This window comes from Balaenoptera acutorostrata, chromosome 16 (genome assembly GCF_949987535.1).
Source record: "Balaenoptera acutorostrata chromosome 16, mBalAcu1.1, whole genome shotgun sequence".
Taxonomy (NCBI): domain Eukaryota; kingdom Metazoa; phylum Chordata; class Mammalia; order Artiodactyla; family Balaenopteridae; genus Balaenoptera; species Balaenoptera acutorostrata.
Window position 1 is genome coordinate 34,035,962 of NC_080079.1, and position 21,357 is coordinate 34,057,318.

At 40.4% G+C, this 21,357-nt stretch overlaps 1 protein-coding gene across 1 annotated transcript; it reads right to left on the reverse strand.

Annotated features, from left to right (window-relative positions):
• Nucleotides 1-11,216: 11,216 nt before the first annotated feature.
• Nucleotides 11,217-21,351, reverse strand: SLC35G1 (solute carrier family 35 member G1). The gene is made up of 3 exons (XM_057530504.1): nt 21,145-21,351; nt 16,475-16,655; nt 11,217-14,493 (listed from the first exon to the last, which is right to left on the reverse strand). Exons 1-3 carry the CDS (start codon nt 21,320-21,322, stop codon nt 13,755-13,757), a joined length of 1,098 nt encoding a protein of 365 aa, XP_057386487.1. The 5' UTR covers nt 21,323-21,351; the 3' UTR covers nt 11,217-13,754.
• Between the last annotated feature and the right edge of the window lie 6 nt (nt 21,352-21,357).

Below are 21,357 nucleotides of genomic sequence, written 5' to 3' on the forward strand. Positions count from 1 at the left end.
TCCTTTCTCTATTGTAAACTCTTGGCTTCTTTATGGTAAATTTACTGACTATATATATGTGAGTTTATTTCTGGGGGGGTAAAGTCAACTTAAACAACATGACTCCAGATTTTATCTGGTCAAACACTAATAGAGCCTGTTGCCTTGAAATAACGAACTAAGAAAGAGCACAGCAGAGTGCTTTACACAGGGCTAGGTTTGACTCTTGTTCTACCATTCATTGACTGGGTGATCTTGGATAAGTTGTTTAACCACTCAATCCCCCAGCCTCATGTTTTTCAGACACTTAGTCTCTAAAAATGAGGATAATAAAATTTCCTGCCTCACAGAGCTTCTGGGAGGATTAAATCAGATAAGGGACTTGGTACAGAGTGTGCCCCTTAGCAAGTACTCAAAATGAATATAATACATATAATATATATAATCAGTATCCAACCTCTGAGTAATATGACAGCTTTGTAAACTGCTTGCATAATGTCTTTATGTCATGTGCAGGCCAGCCTCTGCTAAAAAAAAGGGAAAGTGGGTGTTAAATGAGCTAGTGAGCTAGGGAATTGTTTCTTGGCCCCTTCTCCCAGATTTGAGAACTTGTGTCTGACTGTGGTGCCAGGAAAATCTATCCCTTCCCCCTTTCACGGATGGAGGGCAGAACAAATGGCCTCTGCTTCACTTTCCCATGGAGCCCTAGGTACCACATCTCCTGCTGTTTCTAGTAGAACCTCGCTCATTGCTGACATAGGATGGATGCAGTTAATGTCTGCGAAGTTGAATTGCTTGAATTCTCATGCCCCATCTCATGAATGGACTCTAGACAAGTTGTTTTCTTCTAAACTTGTCTGCTCATATCTTAGAGCTCATTTTTATTTTGCAAATTCTAAAGCTTTGCCTCTGACATTCCTATCAACATAACTCAGTCACAAAGATTTCAAGGCAGAATAATTAATATACATTGATTATTCATTAATTCACTCAGAAAACATTTATTAGATGCCTACTGCGTTTTCTTAAAAAAAAGAGCACATGTTTAGGTGTAGAAGAGCTTGTTTGCTTCTCCCCCAAAAGCCTTTAAATGCTAATGAGGTCACCTTTATCTTTTTCTAAAATAATGTCTGACTATAGCGACATCTACTGGTAAAACTGAGCTCTAAACCAAGGGGATCCTGCGTGTATAGCCTCAAACGTATTTTGACAATTCTTTTTTCCCTAAAGTGTAGTCCAGGCAGACATCCAAATCAACATTCTTTGATAATGAGTACTGCGCCACTTCACTAAATGATTTTCTGTAAATGATTTCAGAATCTTAAAAGCTTTCCTGTTTGAAATACTTCTGCTATCTTTGCTGAAAAATCATAGACCAAGCTGCCGGGCAGCCTTTTGAAAGGACCATACACAATAAAGTGCACAGAACCTTAGAAAAATATTACATTAAAGTAATTCATATTGATTTGGAAAGCTGAGAACCATGACTAACATAGCACTGCCATTAACTGGTGGTTCTCGGGACACTCCAGTGCAAATTATTATTTAAAAGCTAATTTGTGGGCCCTTGGAATTTTGTCTTAAATATAATGCCATGTCCAGTGGTTAAATTCTTTTTTTAAAATAATTAATTAATTAATTTATTTTTGGCTGCGTTGGGCCTTCGTTGCTGCACGCGGGCTTTCTCTAGTTTTGGTGAGCGGGGGCTACTCTTCATTGCTGTGCACAGGCTCCTCATTGCGGTGGCTTCTGTTGTTGTGGAGCACGGGCTCTAGGCACATGGGTTTCAGTAGTTGTGGCACGCGGGCTCAGTAGTTGTGGCTCAGGGGCTCTAGAGCACAGGCTCAGTAGTTGTGGTGCACGGGCTTAGTTGCTCCGCAGCATGTGGGATCTTCCCGGACCGGGGCTTGAACCCGTGTCCCCTGTATTGGCAGGCAGAATCTTAACCACTGCACCACCAGGGAAGTCCCCAGTGGTTAAATTCTTAAGGTATCCATCAATAGTTCATTTTATACAACATAACTGAAATAATGTGCATTTGCAAAAAATGGATAAAAAGGGAGGATAAGAAATAATGCTTTGCAATATTAGTAAACAATTAGGATGTTTAAAAATTGAAAAATAAAGTTTTTAAATAATGGATTTTTTTATTACCTTGAATACTGGGGGGATAAATGACTAATTGTCTAATAAATGATTTGCTAGCTTGCAAAATGTTAACTACCACTCATAGTGCCATTGAGTTTTATCAGTCAATGGATGCCTTTGACTAGATGTCCTCATGGTTGCAAGAGGCTGCAGTGGCTCCAAGCATCACCTCCTTACAAAGCAGAAAAGGTTCTTATCAGAAACCTCATTGTGAGAATAAGAAAATCTTTCCCAGAGATATTGCCTATAAACTTTCCTTCTCATCTCATTAACCAGAATTGGTTTCTTTGCCCCTTTCTATGCCAATCACTGGCAAGTGGATTAGATCATCATGGTAATTGAAATTCACTCCCACCTTAGCCCCTCTCCTGAGGTTGGGTTGTGGGTCACTTTCCCTAAGCAAACAAAATTGGGGATATTCAAGCAAGGAAAAGGGACGCAATGGATTTGGTATCTACTAAACTGAGGAGTAAATGGGGTAGGGTGGAGGAATATGAGACAGGTGTGGGTGATTCTTTCTAGAAGTCTAAGTTTGATGGGAAGAACTAGGATAACAGCAAAAAGGAAAGGTTGGAATTAGAAAAGGATTTGTTTGCTTTTCTTTGGCTTGAAGATGGGAGAGACATGAACATATTTATATGTAGAAGGAGGGCCAATAGAAGTGGAAAGTTTGAGGAATTAGAAAAACAAGTTCTTAAAGCATATGAGAAAGGATGGAATCTCTAGCCAGGTACCAGACTTTGGGATTTTGAATATCAAATTCCAAAAATCGATTGAGTCCATCAGAGAATGGCCAACTTTTAATTTCCTCAATTAGAAGCACTGAAAAAATCAACAATCCTTTCATTAAAATTACTTTCTGTGTAGCAGTTTCTGACTTGTAAACATTTTTCTTGTTCACTTTAGAACTGTCCATATTTTTTTTTTTTGGCTATTGGGAAAATTGGTAAAATTTGAATAAAGTCAGTATATTAGATATTAGCATTATATTGATGTTAATTTCCTGAGTTTGCAAATTTTACTGTGGTTATTGAGAGGATATGCTTTTGAAGGAAATAGACAATGCAGAATCTTAGGGATGTGATGGTTAATTTTATGTGTCAACTTGGCTAGGCGATGATGCCCAGTCGCTGGGTCAAACAACCATCTAGATGTTGGTGTGGAGATATTCTTAAGATATGATTAACATTTAAATCAGCAGACTTTGAGTAAACCAGATTATACTCCATAATGCGGGAGGGCCTCATCCAATCAGTTGAAGGCCTTAAAGAGTAAAGACTTAGGTTTCCCAAAGAAGAAGAAATTCTTCTTAAGAGTGCAATGTAGACAGTCGCCTGATTTCTAGCCTGTTGCCCCGCGGAATTCAGACTCGAGAATGCGACATCAACTCTCACCTGCATTTCAAGCCTGCTGGGCTACCCTGCAGATTTCATGTTTGCCGGCCCCCATAACTGCATAAGCCAATTCCTTAATCTAAACTGCCGCCCCCCACCCCGTGCCCATACATATGTCTCTCTCAAGATACGTATATATCTCCTATCGGTTTGTTTCTCTGGAGAACCCTGAATAACGCAAGGGGTAAATGGCATCACGTCTGTAGACTCTCAGATGTTCACTTTTGGGGAATCTGGGTGAAAAGGTAGTGGGAATTATTTGTACAGTTCTTGCTGTGTTTCTGTAGTTCTGAAATTACATCAAAATAAAAAGATAAAAGAAAAACAAAATGTATTTGAAAGCCAGTTTGGAACATGGCTTTTCTCTTATACAGAGCTTATGAACTTGTCTAAGTTCCCAAGGTAGACTGACAAAGGACTATTTAATGTAATACTGGGCCCTCTGAAGGTGATTAAATAGGAAGAAGGCAATAGTGTTTTATTGGTGATTCAACCAGAAGGGAAAGCATTATACTTGAATAATAGATTTTAATTAATCTTTATTTTGGTGGAGAAACTATTGCAAAATTTTTTAATATTCAATTGCCAGTGTGAAATATTAGAGGGATAAACAGTTGGGGGGTTGAGGAAAGAATGGAAGTTAAAGAAGAAACCAGTGCTCAGGGTATCTAGAGAGGAAGGGAGGAGAGTTTAAGGAAGGTTTCATTTAATTTGGTTTACTTGGAAGAAATTTGAGCATATTTATGCACTGAGGGGTTGGAGCTAGGGTAGAAGGAGTAGTTGAAATTATACCAGAGAGAAGCAAAATCTGGTACACATGAAAAAGGATGGAATCTTAAGCAGTGCCTTTTAGATTTTATATACCACTAAAATGTTTTTAAATGATAAAACTGGAGGACCGATATAAAATTGTCAACTTCTACATTTGCCAGGTAAGGACATAAAAATAAAGATAGACAAAGCCATCCAAACAATGGGAATCCACTATTACCATCGTTTCGTAAATAAAAGACATTTAAACTCTAAATATAGAAAGGGCATAATGTAGGGATTTAATAAATTTAGCATGATGTTCTTCTTTCATTGAGGACCATTTATATGGATTCTTGCTTTTGGCATTAGTTCTAGCTGAGCACATGTAAGCAGTTGTGTCTATCTTGGTAGCTGGTACAGAGCCTGCCAGACGTGGTGTTCTAACAGCACACCTTGGATAGTTGCACATCTTTGTCTCCATTGTGACCTTGGCTCTTCCTTTGACTTGCTTTCCACAGTGGATCCTGATAACCCCTGACCTGGCCCCAGGCTCTGGTTCCTCCTCTTCCCAAGAGCAACTTTACAAGTAGGACCTGTGGCATCCACTTCCACTTGCTTTATTGAAATTGCATGTTTATCTGCCAAGGTTGTGATTATTTTTATATCACCAACTTTTGCCCTTTGTTAATGTTCAGACTCACTTATCTCTTTCTGGTTAGCATAGCTTTCCTTTTCTCTTCACTTTGTTCATTCCCTCACCATTGCTTCTTAAAGAATATTGTTTTGCTGGGGAAGTTTATTAGCACCTTGTTCCTGCTTCCCTAATCTGCATAGTAGGTGCCTCTTTGCTTTCACCGGGAATGGCTGGTTTGTTTACACACCTTACTGGTGATATTAGTGCCGTTCCTTTGAGCTTTGATCAGGCCCTGCGCTGTTTCATGACCTTTGGGGTGAAGTCCAGAGCAATTCATCTTCTTGTATCTGTACATGGGAAGCATGAGATCAGTCAGAAAGTGCTTTGGGTCAGATCTCTGTTCTTTGCTAGTTATGTGACCTCACAAGTCTCTTAAACGCTCTAAGACTGTAAAATAGGGAAAAGAACATCAATCTTCTAAGGTTACTCCGAGGATCAAATGAGAGAAATGTGTAAGGAGCTTTGAAATATGCTGGCACGTGGCAGCTACAGTAACAATGGTCGCTGTTACTGCAACCCTCCTTTCCTCCCAGCACTTTCTAGAATTGTGCTGTCAAACAACCACTAGTTACATGCAGCCACTGAGCACCTGAAATGTGGCTGGTCTCAGCTGAGATGTGCTGTAACTGTGAAAGATACACCACTTAAAGGGGAGACTACAGTGAGCTTACAGTTTACATCAGACTGTGATGTAACTAAGAAATAAAACGCCATTGACACATCTCTGAGATTTGGGGGGTATGAAAGCAGCTAGCATAATTACCATGAGTAATACAGGAGTATTACTTACAAGAAAGGGGACGAGGGATATTTCTCTGGGAAGAGTCACAATAACCAAGTACACGGAGACATGTGTGGAACATGTGCCAGTTTTATTAATATACAGTGAGAAATAGAACAGTTTAGGGAACTAGGTGCTCAATCTTTTGCTTAGTCCATTCTCTTTTGTACTTAAGGTATGTGAGAAGCCAAATTATAATCACATGGATACTTGATATACTATGGATATACAAGGAATAAGGGGTGTTGATTTTATAATTGTAGTGTTAGTAGCTTGGGGACTTGACTGCTTGATCTTTGGATCATGTTTCTTAAAATCAAGTTGAAGAGTCCCATGGGCTATATGGCAGGGTGTCGAGGGTACACAAACCCAGGATAAACTTGACACATTTTCCTAGGGTACCAGAGATTTGGGGGATAAGAAGTTAAATAACCGAATTAGTCATTTAAAATAATATCTTTACACTAAAACACACCGATATATTATTAATTTGGATGCAAAAAATTACATGACTTTTTTAAAAAGCATGAAGCCTCAAAGAACTTTTGAGCTTGACATGGACAGCTTCAGGCTTGGGGTGAGCAATAGAGCAGCGGAGTCAGGAGCAGAGGCTTGGGGATTGACACAGGAGGATTTTAAGACCCAGGCTCTGCCACTTATTAGCTACATGACCTTGGACAAGTCATTTAACTTCTCCAAGCCTCTGTGTCCTCAACAATGAAGTGAAGACAATAAACAGCCTTCCCCACAGCATCGCAAGATTCAGTGAGCCAGAGCACAAAAAGCAGTTAGGACAGTAGCTGACACTAGAAGGACAAAATAAAGGGTAGTGGTTATTGTTGCTATGCTTATAGCTATGCCTCAGACTCTCCTCAGCTATTAGGGGTACTTTAGGGAGAAAAGCTGGGAACTCCCCGTCTTGGTGCATCCCATCTCTACAATGGGAACACGTCTGCCACAGCCACCGTCCTTTCCTGCTTCTGAGGCTGGCCAGTCCTCCTGATTGGTGTGTTACACCCTTAGAAATGTTCTTAGTGCATCTAGGGAAGTTATGGCTGAATGCAGCTGGCCCAGGGATCAAGTCTGTGTATTTAGGCAGCACTGCACAGCTCTGTTCTTCCCTTCTTTGAGACCTCAGGATGCTCTCTCATTTCTAGGTGCTTGGGCAGTATCTTGCTGTAGCCCAGGTGTACTGATTACACAATGTGTATATATGTCATGTTTGCATGTCATTTTGACCATTTTGAGGGCTTGACAATATTTGATGTTTCCTTGTTTTGACTGTGATTGTACATGGCTACTGCTCAATAACTATTGATTAATAGATTGAAAGAAATAAAACTAAAATATATTCAGTGTTGTCACCACCTTCTATACTCTCACATCCAGCTCTTGCTACATGAGAGGGGAGGAGATAGGAGAAGGGCATACATACCTCCAAATCCCCAAATCAAGAAACAATCCTTTCGGACTTCCCTGGCGGTCCAGTAGTTAAGACTCCGAGCTTCCACTCCAGGGACACGGGTTTGATCCCTGGTCGGAGAAGATCCTGCATGCCATGTGGCGCAGCCAGTAATAACAATAATAATAATAATAATAATAAGTAAAAAGAAAAAAGAAAGAAAGAAAGAAAAAACAATCCTTTCACCACAGTGACAAACACCACAGTGTTTCCCTGTCCTGTATTCTACCCCAGCTAGGTAGGAGACGTGAGGTATTGGAAAGGTCAAGGTCTTTGGGATAAGACAGACTTAGGACAGTGGCTCAGTTCCATCACTTACTAGTGAGGGCACTGGAATTTACCAGGTAGGTGACCCCCTTCAACCTCTTTGAACTTTAATTTCCCAATCAACCCATCTCCCAGAGTTAGCAAGGATTGAATGAGACAAAGATCAAGAAGCTCTTGTCCTGGATGGGACATGTTTAATAAATACTACTTTCCATGTAGAAATAATTTTGGGGACTTCCTTGGTGGTCCAGTGGTTAAGAATCTGCCTTCCAATGCAGGGGACGCGGGTTCAATCCCTGGTTGGGGAACCAAGATCCCACATGCCGCGGGGCAACTAAGCCCTCGCGCCACAACTACTGAGCCCGTGCGCTCTGGAGCCCGTGTGCCACAACTAGGGAGATAAGCCTGCGTGCCACAACAAAAGATCCCGCATGCCACAACTAAGACCCAACACAGCCAAAATAAATAAATAAATATTAAAAAAATTTTTTTTAATTAAAAAAAATAATTTTGGTGCTGTGGAAAGGCAGATATTTGGGTCACGGCTGGGCAATGTTTTGGGGGATCTTAGGGAAAATTCAGATTTTCCTTTTGTATTTTCTTCAGTCATGGAGTAAGTGGGAATTTAAGTCTGATTTGTAAGCTAGATAAGGGAAAGAGGAGAAAGTAAAAGGAAGTCAGTGATGGTGAGCCAGGTGATAAATCAGATTAAAACAATAAACATTTCTCTGTGTATGTCTGTCTATATGTATATATATATCTATTTCTCTCTTTCATCCCCTCCTTTCTTTTCTGTCAAGTCATCTTATTGTTTTTGTTCTACCAGTTTTATTTTCTGTTTTATTTTTGGACTAGGTTATATATCCACATAGCTCAAAATTCAAAAGGTATAAAAGGGGATGCAGTGAAAAGTCTCCTTTCCACCCTGTTCTTCAGCCGCCAAATTCTCCCTAAAGGCAACCAATGTCACCAGATTCTTGTGTATCTTCCTGGAATATTGTTTACCCTCTTTTTATACAATCGATCACATACTCTGCTACTATCTGAATCTTGCTTTTTTCACTTAATCTTGAAGATTATCCCACATCCATGCATGCAAAGTTCCCTTGCTCTCTCTTAATTTACTTTTTTTTTTTTTAACATCTTTATTGGAGTATAATTGCTTTACAATGGTGTGGCTTAATTTACTTTTAATGCCATTGTATTTGGTGTTATGTACCATTACTCGTTTAACCAGTACCCTACTGAGGAACATTCAGGCTAGTTCCGTTTTTTGCTATTAAGTAATGTTGTAATAAATAATCTTGTATATGTCATTTTGCAGTAAGCAAGTATATCTATAAGACAAATTCCTGAAATGGAATTTCTGGGTGAAAAAATATGTGCATCTGTAAATTAATCGATGTTGTCAAATTGCCCTTCATAGAAGTTGTATCAACGCATGTGCTACCCTACAGAGTAGCAAAGTCTTCTGAGTTTTCTAAAGTACACATACAAAGGAACCAAGGCACATACATAGGAAGTAATGGAGACAATTTGATATGACCCAATGACCATGGGCTAATTGGATTCTTATTGTTCCTTTGCTCTCTCCCGGGTACATAATCTGGACTTCTTATATAGATTTAGAGTTATTTAACTTCACAATTCTAAAATTAAACTCCACATTAAAGGGGCTTCTAATTTACAAACTGATATTTAGCTGCATTTCAGACTGTCAGAACCTCATGAAATAGAAGGGATGGGTTTAATCTTTGTTTTTTAAGTTTTCAAATTTGATCCCTCTATGAAACCTATGGCTCAGAAAGCTTTTGGTCTTGCACCCCTTTACTCCCTTAAACATTTCTGAGGACTGGACTCCAAAGAGCTTCTGGTTCATGTGGGATATATATATTTTACAATATTTAAAGGCAAAACTAAAAAGTTTCCATTTGTTTATTTAAAATGATTCCATTATAACATAAATAACTTTTCTTATGAAAAGTTAACTATTTTTTTAAATTAGTGATAAAAATAGCATTGTTTCATAGTGTTGCAAATCTGGCTTAGGAGGTGATAGCTGGCATAGCACCTTGTGGAACACAGTGGAACCTTTTCTTGTGGACTGGACTTCTATGGTATAACATTTTCTGCCCTACCTTGACACCAGATATGTCTGCTCCTTACCCTCCTGCTATAAATCCTCACCCACAATTTCCAGGAAATGATGGGCAGTGTCAAGATTCATGGGTTCTTTGTGAACTGGTTTTCCTAATCTGGTGTTCAAATAGGCTAAAAGTTGACTGGGTCTTTGTGGATCACAGAGGGTCCCTCTTGCAGAACTCTAAGTGAATATGGTAGCTGTATTAGATTTGATGTAAGGGACCAAAGGGGTCATATAGTAGTGTGTTTGGGGTAATGCCCAGGCTTCACGTGCCCAGCCTACACTGTAATTACCAAATCATCATGCCCAGTACTGACCATGCCTCCATACACCTAGATCAGAGGCCAGCATGTTATCAAAGAGATCTGGCTCTCTTCCTACTGGATTACCCTCAGTAGACTAATTATGCTTATTGGGTGAAAAGATAAGAGGCTAGAAGAGCCATGCTGAGTTTGAAGAATACTGCATGTGAAACACACAGAGAATCAGGCTCACCCCCCTAGTCAGAGCCAAGTGCGATACTCACAGAGCTAAAGCCAGAACTGGAAAGACGGTGACACCTATGGGTAAGATAAAAAGACTGGTGACCATTGGCAGCCCTACATGGGCAGATCAACCAGGAAATTAGAGCTGTCCAACAGTAGAATTCTGTGTCAGCAGGAGGGAGCCAGATGAGGTTTGTAAGCCAGAAAACTGTTCATACCATTCCTGGTGAGACTGCTCAGGGGGAAGGACCCTGGGCTAGGCATCATTTTGAAGAGGAAGTGAATGCTCAACTCTACCATAGTAACCACAGTTCAATACTTAAGTGTTTTTGTCCTCCTTTGTGGTCTACAAGTCCTTCTATGACACTTCTTTGTAACATAGGTTGGGGCAAGTAATATTTTTCTCTTTAATAATTGAAGCAAATGAGGAAAACAGGCTCAAGGACACTAAGTGGAAGGGCCTAGCTGGAAAGTGATTACACCACACCCAGATCTTCAGACAGCTAATCCAGTGCTTTATCCGTTCTTCCAAGGTGGACTAGTATGGGTGGGAGAAGCTGGAGACGGTGGAAGAAACAGAAGCTCAGCTGAGCCATTGGAGGCTAAGAGGCTTTAGAGGGCAAAGAAGAGAGGGCAAAGAAAGCAGGCGAAACACAAAGGAAGGGATCTCTTGGCAAATGTGGGAGTTGGTGGGGACACAGACCCGAGTATTGAATTTGTATTGGGACACAAGAAATCAAGTTGGAAAAGTAAGAATAGGGTCAGATGAATAATTTGGATGTGATGTGGTGCATAAGAAGGCATTGCTATGGCTACATGAGAACCAGAGTAACAGTGAAAGCAGGGCCTTAGGAAGATTAGTCTGGCAGTGGAACAAGGATCTGAGTGGAAGAAAGAGTCTAGAAGCAGATAAGCAGGATACTGTTGTGGTGATTCAGGTGTGAGGTGATAAGTCTCGGACTAAGATGGCAGCAGTGGAAAGGTGGGGAAAGAAGAATTCACAAGACAATAAGAAGACAGACACTCCATGACTTAGTAACAGATTAGCTATAGGAACAAAAGTTGCTCCAAGCTCTGAGGATCTAGAAAAATAAAGGCCTCACTGGAACATAAGATTAGGACCTTTATTTTTGAGACATCAGATTTAATGTAACAGTATCAGAGAGACAGATAAACAATTCGAAACTTATTACATCACAACTGAATGGCCAGAGGTCAATCTCTTTAAGAAGTACATTTTGAAGCACATGGATGAAAAAAGAAATAAGGTATATTAGCTAGCACATATGCTATAATCATAAAAACCAAAATATAGTTTTCTTTCATATTAATTTTATTAGTAATTATAAAATAAAACCAGTTTATGAAAATAGTTCCCTTTTCAAGATATAGGAACTACAGTCTTTGCAAAATATACGCACCCATAATTGTTACAATACATATCCTTATATATACCTTGGACATTATAAAAGTATTTAAGAGTCACACCCTGTAAAAGTTGGGAGAAGACACATTTTCTCCAACTTTGGTCATATATTGTGACATTCAAGCACTTAAACCACACTGTTGAAATAAAACATGTCTCTAGTGTACAGGCCCAAAGGGATTTAATTTTCAAGGTCCCATAGGTTCTTTTGTTGTGCAAGGTAAAGAACCAGGAGAGGGTTCCCTGAGAGTTCATTTACCTTATATAGCTCAAGCAGTGGTTTACTTTCCATGCTTAATCATGGAACTAAAGGAGGGATAAATAAGGCCATGGAAACCCATCTTGGGCAGGGCCCCTTAGCATCCCTAAACATGGAGCATGTCTCCTACAAGAGGATGTCTAACCCTTGAGCCCTAAGACGCTCTAATTCTATAATTATCTAACATACTTGCAAAATGATGCTTTTGCAAATCTAAACTCTAATATTGCAGATTAGGCTAAAGTTATAAAGATAGTGTGACTTTCCTAAACAGACTTCATTTAGGATTTGTCTGGTGGGAAGCACTTGGGAAGATCAGCAAGCCAAAAATTTCCTCTTGGAACTACTGGAAAAGATCCTTTTCTCACCAAGGCATAAACCTCAGAAGCCCAAGTTCTTTCTTACTTTGGAAGAATTGTGATGAAACAGTGGGAAAGAGCCTATAATCTTTCAAATCTGTAGGCTTAAGATAAGAGCTCTGACACAGTAAGAGCTGGAGACCATTATAGCCTCACCAGTAAAGGGTTCACTGTGACAAAGAGCCATCTGCGTGTACTCTCTACTTCCTGATTAACCTCCCAAGTTTTCCTAAATATTACATTCTCTCTTTAACTGCAGAATACTGGCCTGATGAAGTTCCAGACATAAAATGTGTTGTTTGAATTCATGATGTTAGTATCATGGTGCAGAACTGACACTTAATATCATACTGATATACTAGAATTTAACAGTGATTTTTTTTTCCTATTGAAGAAACTACAAAAATCAATCGACCATGGATTCACAGGTCTTTACATTTACTATATAACATGAAGCATTATTATATATAATTCCATAAGGGAAAAAGACCACAAAAATAAGTTTACTAGGATTACTGTATTTTAAAAAGTAATTTTAAAAAAATATACTCCAAAGTCCCCTAAGTATTTGGTTTAGAAGGTAAGAGAGGTATCTTAATAGGGTGAACCATAAGGAACTATGGTTTTTGTAAGTTAAAAAGGTAAAATCTCATCAATTTCTTATGGTTCAACCTAATAAAGCCCTGAGAAAATTTTATTTGGCATCACACCATAAATTCAAAGAGAATTTATAGAAAATCACATTTCTAGTATAGGGAAAACACTTGAGGATGGAAATGTGCACACTGGCCATGCCAAGATTTCTTTCTTAAGATTTTTAAACACCTTAACTTAGAAAGTTAACAAAAATTTAGTGCAGTTTCAAAAAAACAGAGGACAATTAGACTTACAGAATGTAGCTACAGATGCTAATGCCACTAAAACAGAAAACTATTAGCCAAATTTGGTGATTTAAAGTTTTTTTTTTTAAGTTTATGTATAAAAATTTCAGCATTAAAGTGAAAAGGCACAAATATGGGTTAAAAGAATGACAATAATTTATAAAAGCCTTGAAAATAAGGCTAATTCATTTGTTTTATTAATACCATTAAGTAGGCACCTACTCCAGGTTTCAGCTTTGGCCTCCTGAATGGGATTACATTTCAAATGAATTCTCAACACAACACTAATTATACAGCAGCATTATTATCAGTAAGTTTCTTAGCCTCTACACTGCTAAAAGAGAATCTAAAATTTCCTCCCACCTATATCCCATCAGTACCAAAAATACACTTTTAAAAATTACATATATTTATACTTAAGAGTCATAAAAAATTGTGCAGTTTTTCTTCAACTAATGATGTGTTCTCTTACCAAATGCCACCCCAACAACCAAAGCCAAAAAATAACTGACACACACAAAAAATAATAATTGCTACACCCAACTGACTGGCTGTCCTCAACTAATTAAAGACGTACCATATTCAAAAATGGTACCTTAACTATGAAATGTATTGAATATAGTCAATGAAGTAAATGCAGATTTTCCAGGTGTGTATGCGGGTGGTATGTCTCAACTGGGTGATGGTGTACTTTAAAGAAATACACATTTCAGCAGTGATGCTTTATTTGGAGCTCTGGTACCATTTACGAACGGCCGCTCCAATGCTACTGGCTACTACGCATAAGGAGCCGCCCACGGTCCACCACGACGGCACATCAGGAAAGAAAATAATCTGAAAGATAAAAGCAAAGACTACATCCATAGTCTTCATTAATGCTACTAGCCCTGCTTTCTCTATCTGAATGGCTTTTGCGAGAAACACCTGACCTCCCAAACCAAACAGCCCAATTAGTATGAGAAATAGCCTGTCCAACCCGCAGTGGGGCAGACTCCATTCTCCTAATATAGAAAGGGCAATGACGCACTCGGTAAGGCCGGCTACTACATAATACCAAATGCTCAACACGTAGTCCACAGATGTCCCTATTTTCCTTAGGATAACTAAAGTCACGGCAGCAAACACAGCGTGTACAAGTGCTGCGAAAGCACCCTTCAGGTGAACGGAATAGTCTTTATCCGTCTCCACGACTTCGGAGCCAAACAAAAATGGCGGCCTCACGATAAGGATCACTCCGGTGATGGTGAATGCAGTGAAGACAGCGTCCCAAGGGCTATACTTTTCCTTGAGAAATATGCAAGCAATTATAGACGTAAACACTGGACAGCTAAATGAGATAACCGTGGCATCAGCGAGGGATGTTGACTGGTAGGCGTAGTATAAAAGGATCATGGCACTAGAACCAAGGACTCCTCTGAGAAGGAGGAAGATTCGTTGACCTTTGGGGCCTATAAACCCAGTTCTGTAAATTCAAAGGAAGGAATGCATATTAAATGAACTCGGTATTGGTTTTCAAATTACATTTTTAAATTAAGCATTATCTTAAAAGTCCTATCAGAAAACAAGGAAATAGTAAATTAATTATAATGTCTACAACTATTACACACCTTTTAGAAAGTGTTTCCTAAGTATAGCTTATGACATTAAAGTGTTCACAGTAGAAGCAAAAATAGCACAAGAGAAATACATAAATAGTATAATTATAGGTCAGCAAATATAGATAATATTTTCCATAGGTATAGATATATGCCTGCAAAAAAGACAAAAAGGAAAATACACTGAAATGTTCATCATGGTTATACCTTAACAGGTGGACTCATAGGTAATTTTCCTTTCTATTTATTTTCCCCAAATTTTCTATAATGAAAAGTGTTATTTTTATAATGAATACAATTTCATTATTTAGCTGCCCTGTATAAGAAAACTTGGGAATGCGAGTGTGCGTTCTCAATCTTAGTGAGTTTTTCTGTTACAGCTGAAAGCAATGCTAAAATTTATTTCAGCCATTGAATATGAGACAACTTTTCATTGTTCTCCTTAGGAAAAGAGTTAAAATACACTGGAAAAGAAACTGTAGCATTCGGATAAATATAATAACTGCTGCTCAAATGCTTTACAATTAAATATTTATGAAGCAGAGTACTGTGTAAGTTCCTGGCTAGGTGCGGCTCATTGGTCTGTGCCAGAGCTGGCCTTTTTAGAGCAGTGTCTAGGCTTGATATAGGGACCCCTTGGTCTCTGGAATTAGAAATGAAAGTGTGGTCACCTTTGGTCCATACTTTGAAAAGCTAAGAGTTTTTCATGACAGTGAAACATAAAATGGGTCAGAACAGATTAGTGCCAACAATTTAAGAAAATTCTTCTAAGTGCCTTCCTGCCAATACTTTTACTCCAAAATAGAGAGAATGATTGTGTTAGCATCAGTGGTCTGTTGCCACCTTTAGACATTTCTGAAGTCTTACCATCATTTCCTAAAATATTGTGACTTGTCCACACCTACACGGGAATTTCTGACAATATTTTTGATCTTAGCGGATTTTCACCTTTTTCACCAAAGACTTGGGATAAGGAGTAAAACTATTCTAAGTAAATCTGCACTGAGTTATAGATACAAAGAGACTTTGGTAGCAAGTGACTGAAGCTTTTAATCTGGAGTTTAAGCATCTTTACCCAAAGAGAGAAAGACCCAAATAGCCACCAGGAACCCAACAGGCGCTCCTCCCAGGCGTCTAAGTACACTGGGGTGTGTAGAGGTTACAACAGTGTGGAGGAGCTATAATTTTCACCTGGGGAGAGTGTGTGTATGGGGTCCATGTGGAAGGGGAAGGGGGGCTGGGTGGGGAGAGAAGAGTAAGGATGGGGACTACAGTTTTCATACAGGGTAGAGGACAAAGGTTATCATTCCCTCCAGTTTACAGATGAGGACACTGAACAAGAAAAGAGCTAAAAAGGCCTTTCTCAAGATCCCCTTTCCCCTTTCCCATGGCACCCTAGTGGGAAGACCTAAATATTATTACTGTAACCTTCTGTCTGCCCTGGTAGGAGAGCAGCCTGTTCTACTTAAAGAAACCTCTGACACTAGGAGACACTACTGTTTCCTCCCGTTTACTTTTTTCTTCCAAATACTAGTTATGCCAAAGGAAAGAGGGAGGGTGGTACAAGATGGGGGGAATTGTACAAGGAAAGCTTTGTTCTCAAAATAGGGGGTGGTAAATAACTGAATCTCTTTCCCCTCCTTTGTTTGGGCATGTGGTTGGTGCTTATGAGAGCATCTTCTGTGGGTGGATCCTTGTGACTTTTCATTAATCTGAGCCAAAGGGTGTAGGGACTGATAAATCTATGAGAGGGATAAAGCAGAGTCTGTAGAGTAGATAATTTAAGCAGGTCAAAAGATTTACAAACATTTATTAATACTTTCTACTTTGCAGGTAAGAAATACTCACTTTCTGTATATTAAGCAAGGGATAATGATTAGCATTTGGAACACACATCGGAATGCACTAATTTCTACAGCGTGGATGTCTTCCACTTTTTTAACAAATAAAGAGCCCACTGAGAAGAGGAACGCAGACAATAATGTGTAAAACAAGCCAAGTCCAGGACAGGGTGCTTTCTTCTCAGCTTCTGAAAAAGATTAAATTCTGGTTAGTCCTTGCTTCCAAGGGTATGTTTTATCACTTTTACTTAGAAATTGAGAAAAATGGAACAATATTAATAGCTAACAGGCTACAAAAGTTACCTCCTAAGCATATCCGTTCTCTGGATCTGAACCATTTTCCCCACGAAGAATAAAGAACCATAGACAAAGGGCAACAATTTAAACCTACATTTTTAAAATGCAGTTCACCCTAGAAAATGGATCTCTTTGGCTCACTGAAGACTCATCCCTCACTTCTAAAGTCAAAAAGAAGTAAAAAGCTTGCCAAGATGGTGAAAGAAATCTTTAAGAAATGCTTATCAAGATGGCTAGAGAAAAATGCTTCCAAGTGATATTTTATATCATCTCATTGGTGAACTCAGCTTTATGTAGAAAGTGTTCTTTTCTGGAAAACAGGTCCTAACTGTGTGATATGGCTACTTGTTGATTAGCTGACTTCCCCCACAAGCCTGTAAGCTCCTCCAGGGCTAAGATCTCAGCTGCCCTGTTCAGGCCTGGCCCATGGAAGACCCTGAATAAATATTTGCTGAAGGAAATAATATAAGAAAATTCCGTGGAAAGATGTAGGGTCTAACACCACAGGCAAAAGCATAATCTGAGAAGGCTCTCTGTTTAGTTATTTTGAACAGTTAAGGAGATCTTAAAGTTTTCACGGTTTACGACTTATCTTCCATTTAGAACATAAACTCTTTGAGGCCAGGGGCTAGGTTATCTATCCCTCTGACCTCAAAGTGCTTAAAAATTAAAAAAAAACAAAAAACAGAACTGCCATCTAATTCTTGGCTTGATCTGAACCAGGAAACTTGTGCTTTCTCCAGGGCATCAAGTATTCAATCCATTAATGACAGTCTGTAGAAGCAGCCACTGCCTCTGTCTTAAACAGCTGCCTAAGACAGGAGCAGAACCTGCTTTCAATCTCACCCCCATCATTCAGAGGAGAGCAAAATGCAACAGGGTAAGCAGAGAACTCCTTAAAAGATAGGCCACAGACTGAGGAATTTTTTTTTTTTTCTTTTTTGAAACTAACACAAAAACAAGGACAGAATAGGAAGGAAACACAGTACTGGCCCTTGTTAGTTAAGAGCATAGCAGAGGTGAAGGATGTGTAGGCACATGCAATTTGTAGTAAAACAAGGATTATCATTCCAATCTAGGAATTTACAATGGGTTACTCAGCCATAAAACAGTATTGCACAAAGTCTGTTTGTTTTAATGCCCTTTTCTGATAAACACAAACACCAGGTAATACTTTTCAACATCCTCATGTTAATTAGATACCTTTGCCCACAAGTGACAATTTGCAAAGTGGGACCAAACTCTGATGATGCACAATCTTCCTGGGGGTACACTACAGCCTTTGTAGTAAAAGATGCCATTCTGGTCAGTGGTCTCCACCTTTTCCTGTTCTACGTGTACTGCTGAAGAGAATGACTTGGCACTAGCAGTTGTCATGTAATAGGTTATCCATTAGAAGTGCCTGAATCCTCCACGTTCTGTTCTATATCTATGTGCTCAGATACTGTAGGAACCAAACTGCACATACCCACTCAGCCCATGAGAAGGAAGCTTTAGAAGACTTCTAAGTTAAGCAGCACAAAATACATGTATTGGCTCTGGTCAGCCTTAGAGGTCAGTTTCTGAAATTTCAGAATTCAGGTCCAAATAAAATAGTTTTTCTTTCTTTCTATAAATTTATTTATTTTATTTATTTTTTATTTTTGGCTGCGTTGGGTCTTTGTTGATGTGCGCGGGTTTTCTCTAGTTGCGGTGAGCAGGAGCTACTCTTCATTGTGGTGTGCGGGCTTCTCATCGCGGTGGCTTCTCTTGTTGCAGAGCACGGGGTCTAGGCGCACGGGCTTCAGTAGTTGTGGCTCGCGGGCTCTAGATAGAGCGCAGGCTCAGTAGTTGTGGTGCATGGGCTAAGTTGCTCCGCGGCAGGTGGGATCTTCCCGGACCAGGGCTCGAACCCGTGTCCCCTGCATGGGCAGGCGTATTCTTAACCACTGTGCCACCAGGGAAGTCCCAAAATAGTTTTTCTTAAAAGAAACCCAATCCTTACATAGAACCTACACCCTCAGACAGAACAGAATAGGAAGATCGAGGACAGAAAACATCTCCCTGGTCTATATTTCAAGGATCTTCTCCAACCTAAACTTTTAAAATTTTCTCCAGGAATATTTTAACTTAACATGATATTTTAACTCTTTTAAAACTTTAAGTTACAATGTCTAGTTGAACTTGATTATTTGTTATAAGACTGAGGACTGGTTCTCCTCAGGCAAACCTCAGTCTCTTACAGAAGAGTAATTTCAATTCTCTCTGTCAAAGGAGATGGAGAAGAGAGTAGCATAATCCAGAGAGGCATTTGCCTATGTAATATGCTTCCATGATCATATTCCACTGAAAACATATCTAATAATTTGGCAACTCTAAATAATTCAAGTTAAGTAAGTGGCCACAGTGCGATTTCCTGAGTCAGAAGAAAACTGAGAAGTTGCTCACTTTCTCTATCCTCTGCTTTAAACTGGTGATTCACTACCCAGGTTGGGAATTAGAATCAACTGAGGAACTTTTAAAACTTCAATGCCAGCCCTACCCTAGACCCACTGAAATAGGACCTTGGTCACTGTAAAAAGCTCTACTGGTTTCAGGGCCACTGCTACCCTAAGGAACTCACTCCTTCCAGGGGGATGTGAGGCACAGACTTAAGACAACTTCTTCTCCTTGCTTCAGTCTAAGACCCACACTGTCCCTCAAGAAAATAAACAAATGTCTTAGGATAGCTGTGTGCTGTCTGTGAAGATTATCCAAGAATGTAAGAAAAATGGGTAACAGTTTCAACCTGAACTTGAAAATGAACTTTCTTGAGATAACCAATTGGGTTAAGAGGCTAAAATGATACTGCCACAAAGTTCAATGACCACAGTACAGGGGTTTAAAGTGTTTCTAAGGCAATCCCGTTTTTGGAATATTATCTGGTCACCTTATAGTAATAAGTATTACTAAGTCTTATTATTAGCAACTTTCTTTGAAATTAAAAGACCCCTCAAGATTCTTAGGTGCAACTGCTTATGTAGGTTTTGCCACCTTCTGCCTGAAGTATTCCTCTTTGGTTCACAAACAGGGGAATCATTTAAAAGTTTGCAAGGACTAACTCAGCAGTCCATCGTAACAGCATTCAGCCATAGGATGCTAAGGTGAGAAACTGACTTTTTCAAAGCTGCACATCTGGTCAGCTCAGCTGAAGGTAACCCTTACATAAATGATCAGAAGCCTGATACTTCCTCTTAGCATTAAGGACAAAAATGCAGCAAGAACCATCTCCCTGGGGTTTGTCTCTCTACAAAATGTGTGAATTTTCTGACTCTCAAGAAAGTGCAGACAGAAAGCGGGGTCGGCTAAAAGACATAGAAATCCCAGGTCACACTTAAGGGAGGTGATCCAGAGGATGAGGTAGTGCAGACTGTGTAATTTTGTCTTGAATGGAGATCTGCCTATTTCTCTTTTCTTTGAGGAAGCTGCTCCAGGTGGGTGGTGTTCAAGGAGGAATGTGCTTGGGGCTAGGAGAAAGGGCCCTGGGCTGGGTTGCTAGCAAACTGGGATCCTATCCCTGGTGCTGCCCGGACCTGTGAAGTGTCTTATCCACACATGCTAGATCTTCGGAAAAACAAAACAAAACAAAAAAACCCTCCTAAAGCCCTCACCTTCCCAGGCCTCAATTTCATCATTTGTGAAAGGAAGACAATGAACAAGATAAAGGGTTTCTCACACGGGGTCCCTGGCTTTGGAGGCGGGTCCGTGAACCTCTTACCCGTGTTTATAAGACTGTGCCTCTGTCTCATTTTGCATCAGTTCCTACAAATTCCTTGTAACTCAAAAAGGTTAAGAACCAGTAGTTGTCCCACTCAACTCTGCCTTCCCAAGATTCTAAAACTCTGAGACAAACGTTTTTCTAGACTCGATGCTTTTCAACTTCCTCTTCAAGCAACACCGTTTACATTGAGATCAGTTTTCTTGCTTAGCTTTCTCCCAACCTCGTCCAGCTGCGGGATGGCCTTTCTCGCTGACTCCCCATCTCGGGCAGAGCGCACCGAACGGCAATCTGACTCCATGATCCTGCCCGCAACACTTTTTGTTTGTTTGTTTGTTTGTTTCCGCAACACTTCAATCACTTTAATTATAGGAACAGTTTCAGAATCCTAAATGGGTTCCAAAACAATCAGAAACTTTCTCCGCTCTTCCCGCCGACGGGGGCGCGGGGGCTTCTGCTTTACAGTCCTCACCCCCCGCCCCCAGGTGACAGCGCGAGGGTGTTCACGAGCTCCGAGCAGGGTGGGAAGGGGGGGCGCGGTCCACACGGGGCCCCCGGCCGGCGGCTGCGGGGACCCCCATCGCTGGCGCCCGCCCGGTCCCCCACGGGCGAGACCCGCACCAGGGTCCATGCGCCGCACTCACCCTGCTCCGCGCGCGAGCCGCACGGCAATGAAGGACACTGCCAGCACCCGCCGGGGCCGGGCGTCTCCGCTACCTCGGTGGCCGCCGACTGTTGCCTGGAGCCCGGAGGCGGGATGTCCACCAGCGGCAGCCCGGACTCCAGCCGCTTGGCGGCCCCAGTGTCGTCCACGGGCCGCATCGCCCAGCCGGCGATCTCCCCGCGGCCACCGCGGC

Coding starts and splice junctions, on each gene's coding strand:
- SLC35G1 (XM_057530504.1), bottom strand. CDS start 21,322: ATGCGGCCCGTGGACGACACTGGGGCCGCCAAGCGGCTGGAGTCCGGG. Junction 16,656..21,144: donor CGGCTCGCGCGCGGAGCAGG/GTGAGTGCGGCG, acceptor AATCTTTTTCAG/AAGCTGAGAAGAAAGCACCC. Junction 14,494..16,474: donor CCTTGCTTAATATACAGAAA/GTGAGTATTTCT, acceptor TTGAATTTACAG/AACTGGGTTTATAGGCCCCA.